The following is a 15,371-nucleotide window of genomic DNA, read 5'->3' as shown; positions in this document are numbered from 1 at the left end:
GTTGCCAGTCGGCCCATTTGTTAGGCGCACACGACGTGACGTAAACGCGCTTGCTTGTGTAATTTTTGTCAAACAGCATATTTGCTCTGTGGAGAAGGACCGCGTTTTAGCAAGGTTACCAAGGAAGATTCCTAAAATGCTGGCTTCACTTGTAGCAAAAAGAGTGAGTTATCCCGTTAATAATTGTTCACGCATGTGTTCGTTGAAATCTGACTTCTGATAATGGCAGTGCTGAGATCATCCAAAATATCTGAGTCAGAAACAACAAAACTTCTCTTTTGAAACACGAGTGCTGTTTTCTAATGCTGTAACATTTACCCTTTCACTGGTGTTAATATTCCTGGTGTAGTTAAGAGTTTTCTGTTAGAGGACTGTTGTACAAAAGGGCAGCTGGCGATATTACACAATTCTCATCTGCTTCATTTGGCTGCATAGCTTTTGTGATTGTTAATGTTGGCCTTTTAGGCTCGATCCAAAACAAAACATAAAAACATAATAAAATACACTCAGATATCGACTTTCAAACGCTTTCAACTTTTCATAATATAGCAGGGAGGCATTGTAAAAACATCGCAACATAACATGAAGCAAAAGTGGGTAAGTAGTACAATTCAATGCGCAATCTTTTTTTTTTTTTTTTTCAATAATATTTTATTTAAAACAAATGTAATCTTAATCTCAAGGAAGTCCAATTAATTTGCAGTTGCATAGATCCAAATTCTAGTCAAATCAATCCCATTTGTTCAAATATAATCTAATCACATTCAGATTCAGGTACATATCATTCAGTGCAATCCTAATTATATATATTATATATAGCCTTTAGCTGCATAACTACATAACTGCTTTAAGATAAGCAAGCCATTATAACTATAAGCTTTATCAAAAAAGAAAATTTGAAGCCTAGTTTTAAAAGTAGACAGGGTTTGGCTCCCTATAGTAGTGATAAATGCCTGAACTAGTTTCTCTACATTACCCTGGAACAGCATAGTTCCACTTTTGGGATTAAAGCACAGGTCAAAGAAGGTTCCTTAGTAAGATTTAATCAGAAACAAATCTCTGTGCTTCGAAAAAAAAACTGGACATCCGTAGATCTAGTGGTGTTATTTTGGCATGTTTGTCAAAAGAGATGCATCAGTTACCATGAATAGTTTTTAAAAGGTGTATTTTTTGTTGAGGCTGTTAATATTATTTCCTTTTTTATTCAGCTTAGGCATATTCATATAAAGTAACTCCGCTGTTATTTTGTGATTTAGAAGCAGAAACCTTTAAACCATCAACCTGTCATATTTCTGGGATGATGACGTTGCCTTTGTTGCCTGTCAGTTGGTAGCAGGAATGTGCCAGGCAGTTTGGAGACCAGCCTTTACAGGGATGGTCTCATCTCGAGGTTACAAAGGAGATGCTCCCGATGACAACAAAGCTGACCTGATAGAGGTCCCTCTGCCCCCCTGGATGGAGAAGACAGATGAGCCCATTGACATCAAGAGACGGCGGCTTCTCTACGAGAGTCGCAAGAGGGGGATGTTGGAGAACTGCATATTGCTCAGGTTGCTATACACTGCCTTTTATTTATCTTCTCTGTTGTTTACTCAGTCCAATTTTATTTCATTATAAGTTTACTGTAATCTTTAAAGATTTTCAAACTAGCTGTGTTCAGATTGTTTCCTCTACAATCTGTTTTTAAATTTCGGATATGGTTAAAAAAAAAAAAAACCCAAAAAAAACTTGCATGGTTGTTGTTTTGCTTTCAGAAATGATGTACAATAAATGTGCCTTTAGTCAAATACAATCCTTTGAGATTAGTTTAATAACTGTCCTGAAACCTGTGAACCGGACTTTTAACACTGTCAAAACAAGTCTGTTTGTTCATTTATGTTTTTGTGCAGCTGCCATTTGCCATGGATACTTTCTTTGTGAAAAACTTTCTGAAACTAATGAGTTCCTTGTCTCTTTTGCAGCCTTTTTGCAAAGCGGTACCTGAATACAATGACTGATAGCCAGTTGCAGCAGTATGACAGGCTGATCAATGAACCGAGCAACGACTGGGACATCTACTACTGGGCCACAGGTGAGAAAATCGATATTTTTCTTTGACAGGTTTTTTTCCTTAAACAATGAACATATCCTAATAAATTTCCAAATGGAGCTTTTTTTACCAATATGCCACTTATAATTTTGTGGACGCACTATGTTCTGCACACAAAATCTATCTAGAACAGGTAACAAGCTCAGATTAGAAAGCCAACCTCTGTGAGCGTGTCTTGAGTCCCAGATAAAAAAAACAATCTTGTTTTTATCTGGGATCAATTTTGGTATTATTTCTGCAAGTAGTAATTCCATATATAATCTGTAAATCATGGCGCAATACCTTTACCATTGTTTCTTTATCACAAACTCAATTATCACACATTTATTAGCATCATTAGTTACATTTAAGCAAGAGAAAAGATCTAAGAGTACCTGCACTGCAAAGAATTGGGACCTACTTAAAGAGCCCATGACACTGAATATTCATGATAAAACCAATTACATTTATGGAAAGGAAACATTGATAAAATATTTTAAAAAGTAAATTCATGCCACTGAATGAACAGTTGTTGAGATATATGGTCATACATTTAACTAAAAAGGCATTTCCAGGCTACTCCTTTTGCAATTTTGTTGCGCTCTTTTATGATATCAACCCTGGCACGTAAACTGACTGCTGCTACAATGGCCATCAACACAGACAGCAGCAAAGAATCTGATATTTCTTTAGATATATTTCAGTCACTATCACAGAGAGACAAAGCAGAGTCAGGAGAAGAAAGTCAGCTTTTATCTGATGGCAGTGCTGCACCGTGTGGACGGCCATTTAATTCGAAGTCATTCTGCATGAATCATACCGCACCACCAGGAAACGGAATGAGCACAACATCCAGATTTTCAAAATAATTCACTGAAGACAGACCTCGCTAGATCTCGCTGTATTAATAAATGCACACATATATTAATATATACACGTATATAATAGCAGTTGTTTACATTAGATCAATTAGATCAGTTACAGTATTATAAACCGAGCAATTAAACATTAAATGCATCAAATTAAGCAACAAATGCAGCTTGCGGCACTCCGTGTACCCATTGTAGAACAAAAGACATGAAAATATCTGGATGCATAAAACGAAAAATGAAGCAGTTTAATTTCCACAGAATGAGTTGTTTTGGACTTGCTACCGCGTTTATTACTGGCTTTTATTGCGTGATCTGCGTATGGTTCTTGGTGCTTCTCCGGGCTCTGCTGCGGACAGGACCGGAGCCGATACAGTGTAAATCCAGGGTTACAGTATATATACAGCACTGAAACCCACGATGGGGAAAATCTGAACTTTTCTGTCAATTTGCGTTGCGTCTATAGCCCTCTTTTCACAGTTGTCATACAAGTTGTCATACAAGTATGAAACTCAAAGCAGTTGCTCAGGGGACATATATGTTAATGAAGGAAATTATATTTTATTCATAAGTATTTCATTTTCAGATCCATATGTCAGCAAACCTCATTTCTAGGTCGTCGATCAGCTGTTATTACATAATTATTCAATACGCTAACGCTACATTCTTTTGTCATATCAGCTCTTGCCTGGTGTAGTTTGGCAGTCCTCGTGCATATGTTTAGGCACAAAAATGTTTATTGTATTTAAAAAACGTGGACAATAAAATTTGGATTTTTATCTATTGAGCTGAGATTTCTTTATTCACCGAAGACATATGAGCAGGCGTTCTGCAGCGGGGATACAGCGCCTGTAGTTGGTGTCCCAGAGGCTGATTCGTCCCCCAATGCGGGGCAGCAAACTGGGTCCTGGATAGACAGAAGTACCACTGAAAGTCTTGCTGCTCCTGGAGTAGTTGGTACTCTCCAAACTGGTTCCGTCTGGTGAACCCAGGGACGTCGACGCCGGGGGCGTTGTTCGTCTTTCCATAAATAAAGCACCGTGACTCGCTGCATGTTGAGTTGAAACCGGCAAGCAGTAGATAGAAGCTCCTCCTATTTGATGACGTAGTGTAGCGAGTGGAGCGTTGTCTCCCGTTTGCCACGTGAATAGTTAGGCGAGCGACAGCACGCAAATGAGGCAAAAAATTGACTGAAATTGTGGTCGGTCTGAACGCACCTTTACGCTGGATTTAGGGTTTGAAGCAAAACATTTTTTTCTTTACTGCGTTTGTTTTGTCTCAGTGTATTTCTGTTTGTAGTTAAGTATTCTGATAAATTATGAAGATCATGATCATAAAGATCTTCAAATCTTAAATTTAATTGAATAAATTTTTGCTTATTTGTTTCTGAAGATTATATATTACACTCTGTTTCTCGTCGGCTTCCGCTTCATCCGTTCCCAGGCCAGCCGAGAGACATTGTCCCTCTAGCGTGTCCTGGGCCGTCCCCTGGGCCTCCTGCGGGTGGAACACCTCCCGAGGAAGGCGTCCAGGAGGTATCCGGTATAGATGCCCGATCCACCTCAACTGGCTCCTCTCGATGAGGAGGAGCAGCGGCTCTACTCCGAGCCCCTCCCGGATGGCCGAGCTCCTCACCCTATCTCTAAGGGAGTGCCCGGCCACCCTACGGAGGAAGCTCATTTCGGCCGCTTGTATCCGGGATCTCGTTCTTTCAGTCATGACCCAAAGTTCATGGTCATAGGTGAGGGTAGGAACGTAGACCGACCGGTAAATCAAGAGCTGATCTTCATCCCAGCTGCTTCACACTCGGCTGCGAACCGCCCCAGTTCATGCTGTAGGTCTTGGCTAGAAGGGGCCAAAATGTGAGAGACTACGACTCCTAATCGCACTCCTGCTTTTAGATATTATTTATTCCAGTTACATAAGTACATTTCCTTACAGTAGACTCTTCAAAGCAGAGTACAGAACGTCCTGCGACAGACTACTCCATCGGGTAAATTGCAAAAGTATGCCACAGTGCAGGGGGCAAAATCACCAGCGTCCTGTCAAACTAATTAGTGTTGCATTCTAAAACCAAAGAAGCTGGTTTCAATGCATGTAACCAGTGTAGCTACCATTTATTAAAATGCCCATTTTTTTAAGGGCATTTTGCAAGATTTCAAAGCATAGACAACTGGGTGAAAGTAGTGAAGCACGGCATCATGTAAACATTTAATAGCAATAATGCTGCCTAGTATGACGATGATGATATCAATTACCATTTGCCCATAATTTCCCGCCTCTTTACTTTCCTTTCCTTCATCACAATGTCCCCAGCACTCTTTGTGAACTTTAACATTGGACACTAAAACTATACATTGTGTGGACAGTGATGACAGAGAAACTGTATACAACGGGCCAAGAATATTATTGGCATGTAACATTTGCATGTATGTCTCTTCAAATACAGGTCCTTCTCAAAATATTAGCATATTGTGATAAAGTTCATTATTTTCCATAATGTAATGATGAAAATTTAACATTCATATATTTTAGATTCATTGCACACTAACTGAAATATTTCAGGTCATTTATTGTCTTAATACGGATGATTTTGGCATACAGCTCATGAAAACCCAAAATTCCTATCTCACAAAATTAGCATATTTCATCCGACCAATAAAATAAAATTGTTTTTAATACAAAAAACGTCAACCTTCAAATAATCATGTACAGTTATGCACTCAATACTTGGTTGGGAATCCTTTTGCAGAAATGACTGCTTCAATGCGGCGTGGCATGGAGGCAATCAGCCTGTGGCACTGCTGAGGTCTTATGGAGGCCCAGGATGCTTCGATAGCGGCCTTTAGCTCATCCAGAGTGTTGGGTCTTGAGTCTCTCAACGTTCTCTTCACAATATCCCACAGATTCTCTATGGGGTTCAGGTCAGGAGAGTTGGCAGGCCAATTGAGCACAGTGATACCATGGTCAGTAAACCATTTACCAGTGGTTTTGGCACTGTGATCAGGTGCCAGGTCGTGCTGAAAAATGAAATCTTCATCTCCATAAAGCTTTTCAGCAGATGGAAGCATGAAGTGCTCCAAAATCTCCTGATAGCTAGCTGCATTGACCCTGCCCTTGATAAAACACAGTGGACCAACACCAGCAGCTGACACGGCACCCCAGACCATCACTGACTGTGGGTACTTGACACTGGACTTCTGGCATTTTGGCATTTCCTTCTCCCCAGTCTTCCTCCAGACTCTGGCACCTTGATTTCGAATGACATGCAGAATTTGCTTTCATCCGAAAAAAGTACTTTGGACCACTGAGCAACAGTCCAGTGCTGCTTCTCTGTAGCCCAGGTCAGGCGCTTCTGCCGCTGTTTCTGGTTCAAAAGTGGCTTGACCTGGGGAATGCGGCACCTGTAGCCCATTTCCTGCACACGTCTGTGCACGGTGGCTCTGGATGTTTCTACTCCAGACTCAGTCACTGCTTCCGCAGGTCCCCCAAGGTCTGGAATCGGCCCTTCTCCACAATCTTCCTCAGGGTCCGGTCACCTCTTCTCGTTGTGCAGCGTTTTCTGCCACACTTTTTCCTTCCCACAGACTTCCCATTGAGGTGCCTTGATACAGCACTCTGGGAACAGCCTATTCGTTCAGAAATTTATTTCTGTGTCTTACCTTCTTGCTTGAGGGTGTCAATAGTGGCCTTCTGGACAGCAGTCAGGTCGGCAGTCTTACCCATGATTGGGGTTTTGAGTGATGAACCAGGCTGGGAGTTTTAAAGGCCTCAGGAATCTTTTGCAGGTGTTTAGAGTTAACTCGTTGATTCAGATGATTAGGTTCATAGCTCGTTTAGAGACCCTTTTAATGATATGCTAATTTTGTGAGATAGGAATTTTGGGTTTTCATGAGCTGTATGCCAAAATCATCCATATTAAGACAATAAAAGACCTGAAATATTTCAGTTAGTGTGCAATGAATCTAAAATATGTGAATGTTAAATTTTCATCATGACATTATGGAAAATAATGAACTTTATCAAAATATGCTAATATTTTGAGAAGGACCTGTATAATATCCTACCAAATATTGCTGCCGAGCATGAGTAGTCTAGACAGGGGCCAGTGCCCCTGTAGAACTGGTCCTGGCCCCTGTTATGGTCCATGTACTAAAGACATAATACTAAATCAGTTTCTTGGTAATGATTGGTTCCTTGGTTCAGTTTTAGTTTTTTAACTTCATAGTTTTACTTTAATATTTAAGCAGCTCCAGAGCCGCAAGTCGCTCTATGGCTCATTTAAAATATGAAACGATGAAATATTGCCTTTGTTGTTCTCTGTTTCATTCTTTTGTTCTGTGCCTCCATGAAAAACACTTGCCTCATGCTGGTAAATTTGTTTTAAGACTGCCACTGCAGCGCCTATTTGCTATGGCAACATTACACATATTTTTATTGCAATGATTGTGATTTGATATATTGTGTTATTTTTAACCATGCTGATTTTAATTAACTACTTTGTACACTTATATTGTTGTTTTTATGAAACTGTGGGACAGCCTTGGTCAGGACTCCTTTGCAAAGGAGATTGTAACTCTCAGTGAGATTCTGCTGGTGAAATAAAGGTTACATAAAAATTAAGAAATACATTTAAGGGTTATATTGTTCCCTTGATCTTGTTCGGCAGTTTTTCTTTTTCTATTTGGTTGATTAGACTAGCTAAACAGAACTACTACGAGAAGCCTCTCAACACTTGACTTTACTGCAACTTAGGTCAGCTAGAAGACGCGCAGACAAACTGACCCTACTAACGCAAATTACACGGTTCTTATAATGTTATTTATGGATGCAGTTCACATATTCCTGTGGCACAACAATAATTCTTCAGACATAATTCTTCAGTCTACAGATACAACTTTAAGTGAGGAAGTCTTTAAAAACATAAGAATAATTCCTTGCCGTTTGCCTGTTTCAACTTAGTTATCGTCAGGTGACCTGCAAGCACAATCGGTCATACTTCAGCCATTTCGATTAATGTTCTGAGACTGGTCCAAACATACCAAGAGCTCCTCTCTGTGTCCATATTGTTCTTCAGCTGTCTGATCATGAAGTCAGCTTTATACTTGACATAAAGATTATCAAAACGTTGTTAGTTAGAAAAGTTTATGTATTACTGAATTTGTCATGTCCTCTTCCTACAGAGGCTCAGCCCACACCTGAAGTGTACCAAGGAGAAGTTATGGAAATGCTAAAGGAATTCACAAAAAACAAAAACCATGAACAGAGATTAGATGCACCCAGCTTGGAGTATCTGGACAAAGAAACCCAGTGAGGTCCTTGACCATGTGGACACTTGCAGAGACAAATTGAAGGTGTTATAAATACAGGTAACCATGAGAAAAAAATGAAAAAGTTGTAATGTAGTTAAAGATGCTGGGAATAGATTGTCACCTCTACTAGTTTTTTTATTATATGAAATGAAATAAAATTGTGTGCTTTACTCTCTAATCTGCTTTGTAGACAACTGTCAGTAGAAGAGGATCAATAGGAGATGAAAATCTGTTAATGAGACAGAGCATTCTCCTTGTCAATAAGATGAAAATGATCTGCATGAATTTATTATAAATATGTGATTTATAACTGTATGTTTAACCTCCTCTTTGTATGAGATGGCCATTAAAAATTATAATATATATGGAAATATGGGAATCATGGTCTGACTCTGCCTGTAAATCATATTGAGGTATTTAATAAACATTTTGCTGCTCATGTTGTGTGAATCATGATTTGCTTCCTTTGGTGCATTAATGGATCACATGACAGGAGGGTGCCATGATTGACAGAATGCTCACTGCGTGTTGCATAATAAAGGTTGTAATGCCTGCGTTGCCAGTTTCTGACACCAGATGGCAGCAGATTGCCTTGATTTCTTTGTTTTAGGCACCTACTGATCTTGTTTGAGAATAGATGTAAATATTTCAAGTACTTTATTTTTTAGAAACATAGTAGTAAAAAACAGTAAAAACAACATTTGTACAATGTTTGTACAAAACTTGACATTTTATTTTTTAAAACTCCAAAGAACCATGTTTTTCACACAAGTACATTCTGTTCCTTCACAGAAATAAAATGGTGATCCTACTGTACAAACAAATGAATTCATGATCTATTTTGTAAAATGTATGATAGGACCATAACTTAAACAATACCCCATCTCCTTAAAACATTCTAAACAGGGTCTTACTCTGTTTTTCCTGCTTCAACACAGGATTACATGTATGGAGTACTGAAAATGTTTCTTGTCTGGCTGTGTCATGTTGGCTCATTGGAACCATGTACTGATTGGAGAAGGGAGATGCCCTCTGGCCACGAGATGTGCACAGAATTTCAAAACAGATGACAAGCTAGCTTGTGTACGTCCACAGAATTATAATGCCGACATGATCCTAAGTCAAGGTGTTACAAGCCGACTTTAGACATGGGTTAGTTTATATTTTAATTGCCCATCTCTTTGCAAAAAGATATACAATGAGTAAGGACGACCTTCATTTTTTTCTTCGTCCTAAAATAGACCTGGGATGATGTCAGAAGGGTTCCCCTCTGTGTTTTATTTGCTTTCAGCCATCTGTCTCTCTGTTAATCTTAGTGTTGGAAATTAACCAGCAGATTTACTCTCCAAGTATGTTAAACCTGAGCAGATTGAACCAGTTTAAGGATCTGAAGTGTCAGTGACTTTTCGTTTCCCACTACATGTTCTGTTATATTACATTTGTTGGAAGCTATTTGCTCAGACGTTATCTATAAGAGTGAACACAACAGTTATGAGAAGAGAGGAGTCAACACTTTAAATATTTAATATTTGCATGTTTTTATGTTTTGATATTTACTTCATAGAAACTAATCTTAAAATCTTGAAGCTACAATTTGAGCAGCTGCAAAAACATTTAGTTGTATTGGATACTTAAAGAGCACATATAGTCATATTTAAGAGCCAGAAAATTATAAATAATTAAAGCAAATCATGAAAAAGTAACAGTCCATCTTGTCATTGTTTTTAAGGGGAAATAAATAATTTTTAAAACAAATGTTTTTTACACATAAAGAGCTTTTTGAGTCAGCCCCACTAAAATGAAAGCTATTCCATAAATGGAGGATGACAGGGCGTCTGAGACAGGCCATCTTGTCCCTCTCTATCTGTAGAAAGATAGATTCTGTTCTTGATTAAAAAATTTATTTTTAATGAGAATATGCCAAATGAATGTGTCCCTGCTTACTGGTGACACAGAAAAAGGATATAACAAGCACTTCTAGTGGAAGATCCTCTTCAAAGGAAATGTGGGTGAACACCATTAACATAAACACAGGTAGGGAGGATGGATTTCTCCTGACTGAAAATGTTAATCTGGGTGAACATACTGTATGTCTAATTCAATACAAACAATATATAATCTCTGGTTCAAATCATCATTAAAACCCTTTTTGAGCCAAAGTCTGAAGGATGTAAACCCAGCAAGGTGATGGAGTAGTTTAATACCACAAAACCATTATAAAGAATTATGAGGCTCACTTTAAAGCAATATAAGTATAGTTTCTGCTTTTAAACCTCACTGATTCTATCACTCAATTATAGTTCATTTTAATTTATTTTCAGTATTCCAGAGTTCACACCTGCCATCAGTTATAGTGATTCTGAAGAATCATAAGTAAAGTTCAGCTGTTAGGAGGATTTTCCTCACATTTGCTCATTAACATCCTTTAGCCAAAGGCGTGGTTAGCAGAGAGAGGTTACAAAAGGTCAAAATTATCTTATTGTACAAAGGTATCTGTCAAAAGAGGGATATGAAAAAATTTACAGCATTTTTGTCACCATTGACCAGTGAGTGCAACCAAAAATAATTGGAGAAAATGTGGAACAAAAGTGGTGTTACAAAAACTGCACTTTATTCTAAAATAGAGGAGAAGATGAAACTGAAAGCAACCAGGTCTACATAGAGCCTGACCATAAAACCAAAGAAAGCTGCAGGATTTTCCAACTGGGTACTGGGTGTCTTCTACTTGTGAAAATAACAACCTATCATTTTTATATGCCTGGACTAAGGAGTGGGGTTGCAAAGTAGAATTCTGTATTAGTAAAGACAAATTTCAAGGCCTGTCTAAAAGCTTACAAAACCTTAAGTGTGTTATGGTCTGAAAAAAACAAATTTCAACTTTTGAGCCATATTTCCTAGCTGTCTTTGGCACAAAAACAACCCTGCACATTACTGGACAAAAACCACATTGAAACATGGGGGTGGCAGTTTCTTACTCTGAGTTTATTCTTAATCAAATAAAATTGAGATTTTAGTCCAGGTGGATGAAGTGGATGAAATATCTCAAATACCACCAGTCAGCCTCGACCCAAACCCTTCAGGTATCTGCAAGAAAGCTGTAGATGAAGAGAGATTTCATTTTTCAGCAGGCCAAGCTTACATCTACATGAACACAACAATAACTCAAACGCCAGATGAATGTAGGTTTTAGAAAAGCATATCCAGAGGACAGATACATTTGATCATTCTTCCAGAACTTATGCAAAACAGGTTGGACAAATATATTCAAGTCAAGATCCGGAATGCTGGAATGCTGGAATGTGCTACATTTTAAATAAAGTATAAGTTTACGGGGTTGCACACTTTTGCAACCAAGTTTAGAATAGAATAGACTAATTCCTTATTGTGTGTCTGTGGGGAAATTCAACTGCATTAACTGCAAAGTGACAGGCAAATAGACAGATGCACATAAAAATAAGTAAAACGATAGAGACCTAATAATCTAGAAAATCCCAAATAGGGAAAAAAGCTAATTCAAATTTAAGAAATGTGCATTTTTAAACGTGCATCTACAAAACTATAGGTTATTGTTTATAGGTTATTGTACTTTTTAATATTTTGCCTCTAATGTATTCTTTCCCAATTGAGTTGTATAGGGAACATATTTCATTATTTGTGGGAAAAAATTTAAGTGATTTATAAAAGTGTAATTTTTTACTTCACAGAAACCTGGTATTTTAACAAAAGTGTCCACACTTTTGAGAGCCATTGTACATGACATGGTCACACCCCAGCAAGCTTAACCTGTGCTCTCGACTCCCTTGTTTTTTGTTTCTTTCATGCTTTTAAAAAAAATGTATTTAATAGAAATAAAAATAACTAATTTGAACAACAAATAAAAAAGAAATTTGAGAAAATGATATATGCCCTTTCAAAATAGTATCTAAAGTGAGAAGTCTAATTTGTAAGTGGGGCATACATATTCCTATTTTTATTATTTAAAGGACAACAGCTGAACGTCCTCCACAGTGTCTGTAAAAAAACAAAAATAGAGGAAAAGGATTCCACCTTAGGAGCCCACATGCAAGGGAGGCACAATTCCCGTCTTTCTTGCTCTGAGGCTTGTTTTGAGTGTTTATTCAAGTTTCCCACGCACGCCCACAGTGCCTATCTGTAGCCCAGCGCTCCTGTCATCCTCTGTTTCTGCTTCCTGTGTCGTGACAGTTCTCAGTTTTATCCTCAGCGCTGCAGCCACACTGGAATTTCACGTGCTTTCAGTTCCTTTGTGCACCACCAGCAGCGTCCATGTCCCTTCATCTTGTCCTTGCAAGTCTGCTGGAGATTTGTACACTGATGATCGCAGATGAAAATTGCTCTCAATGCTGAGAGAGGTGTCAGACCTGGTAAATTAAACACTTCCTGGCAACATACCAAACACCATTTTTCTCCAAGATGATATCTTGCTTTGAATGTGTATTGAAACTCAAAGTGTAGGAGGCAGAGGAAGCTGTTTCCTTAATTAGATATATGAGACAACTCTGAACATCTAAAAAAAAAAAGAAAATATCAAGGATCAAACGTGGCTTATAGTGAAGAAGAAAATGGAGGGCAAATATGATGATAAAATCAGAACTCTGTGGTTTAGATGGCATGTTTAGGATTTAGGAAAATATATTGGATGCATTCAAGAAAGATGCTTGCAAACCTTGCAGGTATGAATAAAAATGTTTTGCATCAATAAAATAAGAAGCACTGTGAAGATATGTGTGAATCAGTGAATAAGAAACACATTGCTTGTGCATATTTAGCATCTTTTAACCTAACCTAGCTTTTCCAGACTGCTTCTATATTGTTTATGCACACATCTGCTATTGTACACTTTTTTTATATTGACATTTCTAAAACTTGAAACAAATCGGTTAACAAGCATATAAAAAAATACATTGAGTTTTTGCCAATAATAATATACATTTTCAAAGGTGTAACTCCTTATTGTAGTTCAAGACCTATAGGTTGAAGCTAGATATTTTGTTGTAATTTAGTTTGTGTAGTTAAATTAAGAAATTTAAATGCTTTATACAAACACAACATTTTTGCATCAAAGACTTGTACCAATTTAAGATTTAGGCTAGATTATATAATCGGATTCCTGTTAAATCTGAAAACTTCTAGGCTTGCAGACTGGACTGCCCTGACAACAGAGACCGTTCTCTGGAAACAGTCCTTGCAAGAGCTTGCCTGAAAAGTATCTTTAGTTCTTGAATGCTAAATGCAAGTTAATCATTATGCAATTATAAAAGAAAATATATGCAAAATTATGAAAATCTGCTGCCTTTCCTGAACATGAAATCAGACAACATATCAGAGGTAAAACATGTAGGATTCATTAGTCCAATAATGTACATATGGCGGGTAAGAGTAACATCTGCTGCCATCAAGAATTAAGATAACATATTTTCAAATGGAAAGTTAGATTTTTTTCAAGTGGGGTTTTGTAAAGTAGTTTTGAGATGTCAGTATGCTACCTCCCTGGCAGTCGACAGATGTTTTACTAAAGTAAATTAGAAAAAAAGGAGAGCAATACTTATACTAGAGGAAGGCTAATGGCTGGTCAAAACCAGTCTCTCAATTGATCAGACTTTAGTCTTTTAAAACAACTTAAGCTTCAACAAATTCCCCCAGGCTGAAACTATTTCATTGTAAATTTCTATACAGGTCCTTCTCAAAATATTAGCATATTGTGATTAAGTTCATTATTTTCCATAATGTCATGATGAAAATTAAACATTCATATATTTTAGATTCATTGCACACTAACTGAAATATTTCAGGTCTTTTATTGTCTTAATACGGATGATTTTGGCATACAGCTCATGAAAACCCAAAATTCCTATCTCACAAAATTAGCATATCATTAAAAGGGTCTCTAAACGAGCTATGAACCTAATCATCTGAATCAACGAGTTAACTCTAAACACCTGCAAAAGATTCCTGAGGCCTTTAAAACTCCCAGCCTGGTTCATCACTCAAAACCCCAATCATGGGTAAGACTGCCGACCTGACTGCTGTCCAGAAGGCCACTATTGACACCCTCAAGCAAGAGGGTAAGACACAGAAAGAAATTTCTGAACGAATAGGCTGTTCCCAGAGTGCTGTATCAAGGCACCTCAGTGGGAAGTCTGTGGGAAGGAAAAAGTGTGGCAGAAAACGCTGCACAACGAGAAGAGGTGACCGGACCCTGAGGAAGATTGTGGAGAAGGGCCGATTCCAGACCTTGGGGGACCTGCGGAAGCAGTGGACTGAGTCTGGAGTAGAAACATCCAGAGCCACCGTGCACAGGCGTGTGCAGGAAATGGGCTACAGGTGCCGCATTCCCCAGGTCAAGCCACTTTTGAACCAGAAACAGCGGCAGAAGCGCCTGACCTGGGCTACAGAGAAGCAGCACTGGACTGTTGCTCAGTGGTCCAAAGTACTTTTTTCGGATGAAAGCAAATTCTGCATGTCATTCGGAAATCAAGGTGCCAGAGTCTGGAGGAAGACTGGGGAGAAGGAAATGCCAAAATGCCAGAAGTCCAGTGTCAAGTACCCACAGTCAGTGATGGTCTGCGGTGCCGTGTCAGCTGCTGGTGTTGGTCCACTGTGTTTTATCAAGGGCAGGGTCAATGCAGCTAGCTATCAGGAGATTTTGGAGCACTTCATGCTTCCATCTGCTGAAAAGCTTTATGGAGATGAAGATTTCATTTTTCAGCACGACCTGGCACCTGCTCACAGTGCCAAAACCACTGGTAAATGGTTTACTGACCATGGTATCACTGTGCTCAATTGGCCTGCCAACTCTCCTGACCTGAACCCCATAGAGAATCTGTGGGATATTGTGAAGAGAACGTTGAGAGACTCAAGACCCAACACTCTGGATGAGCTAAAGGCCGCTATCGAAGCATCCTGGGCCTCCATAAGACCTTAGCAGTGCCACAAGCTGATTGCCTCCATGCCACGCCGCATTGAAGCAGTCATTTCTGCAAAAGGATTCCCGACCAAGTATTGAGTGCATAACTGTACATGATTATTTGAAGGTTGACGTTTTTTGTATTAAAAACACTTTTCTTTTATTGGTCGGATGAAATATGCTAATTTTGTGAGATA

General features: G+C 38.6%; 1 protein-coding gene across 1 annotated transcript; it reads left to right on the top strand.

Moving 5' to 3' along the window:
* Positions 1-8: 8 nt before the first annotated feature.
* sdhaf2 (succinate dehydrogenase complex assembly factor 2) lies at positions 9-8,688 on the top strand. Its single transcript, XM_047363318.1, has 4 exons — positions 9-163; positions 1,327-1,550; positions 1,962-2,071; positions 8,121-8,688. Exons 1-4 carry the CDS (start codon positions 137-139, stop codon positions 8,249-8,251), a joined length of 492 nt encoding a protein of 163 aa, XP_047219274.1. The 5' UTR covers positions 9-136; the 3' UTR covers positions 8,252-8,688.
* The last annotated feature ends 6,683 nt before the right edge of the window (positions 8,689-15,371 follow it).

Source organism: Girardinichthys multiradiatus, chromosome 4 (genome assembly GCF_021462225.1).
Source record: "Girardinichthys multiradiatus isolate DD_20200921_A chromosome 4, DD_fGirMul_XY1, whole genome shotgun sequence".
NCBI classification, from domain to species: Eukaryota; Metazoa; Chordata; class Actinopteri; order Cyprinodontiformes; family Goodeidae; genus Girardinichthys; species Girardinichthys multiradiatus.
This window is presented reverse-complemented; position numbering and strand designations above follow the sequence as displayed.

Bases quoted from the DNA above. Each gene is read 5' to 3' on its own strand.
- sdhaf2 (XM_047363318.1), top strand. From the start codon at position 137: ATGCTGGCTTCACTTGTAGCAAAAAGA. The intron at 164-1,326 runs GTGAGTTATCCC...GTTGCCTGTCAG, and splicing joins CTTCACTTGTAGCAAAAAGA to TTGGTAGCAGGAATGTGCCA. The intron at 1,551-1,961 runs GTTGCTATACAC...TCTCTTTTGCAG, and splicing joins GAGAACTGCATATTGCTCAG to CCTTTTTGCAAAGCGGTACC.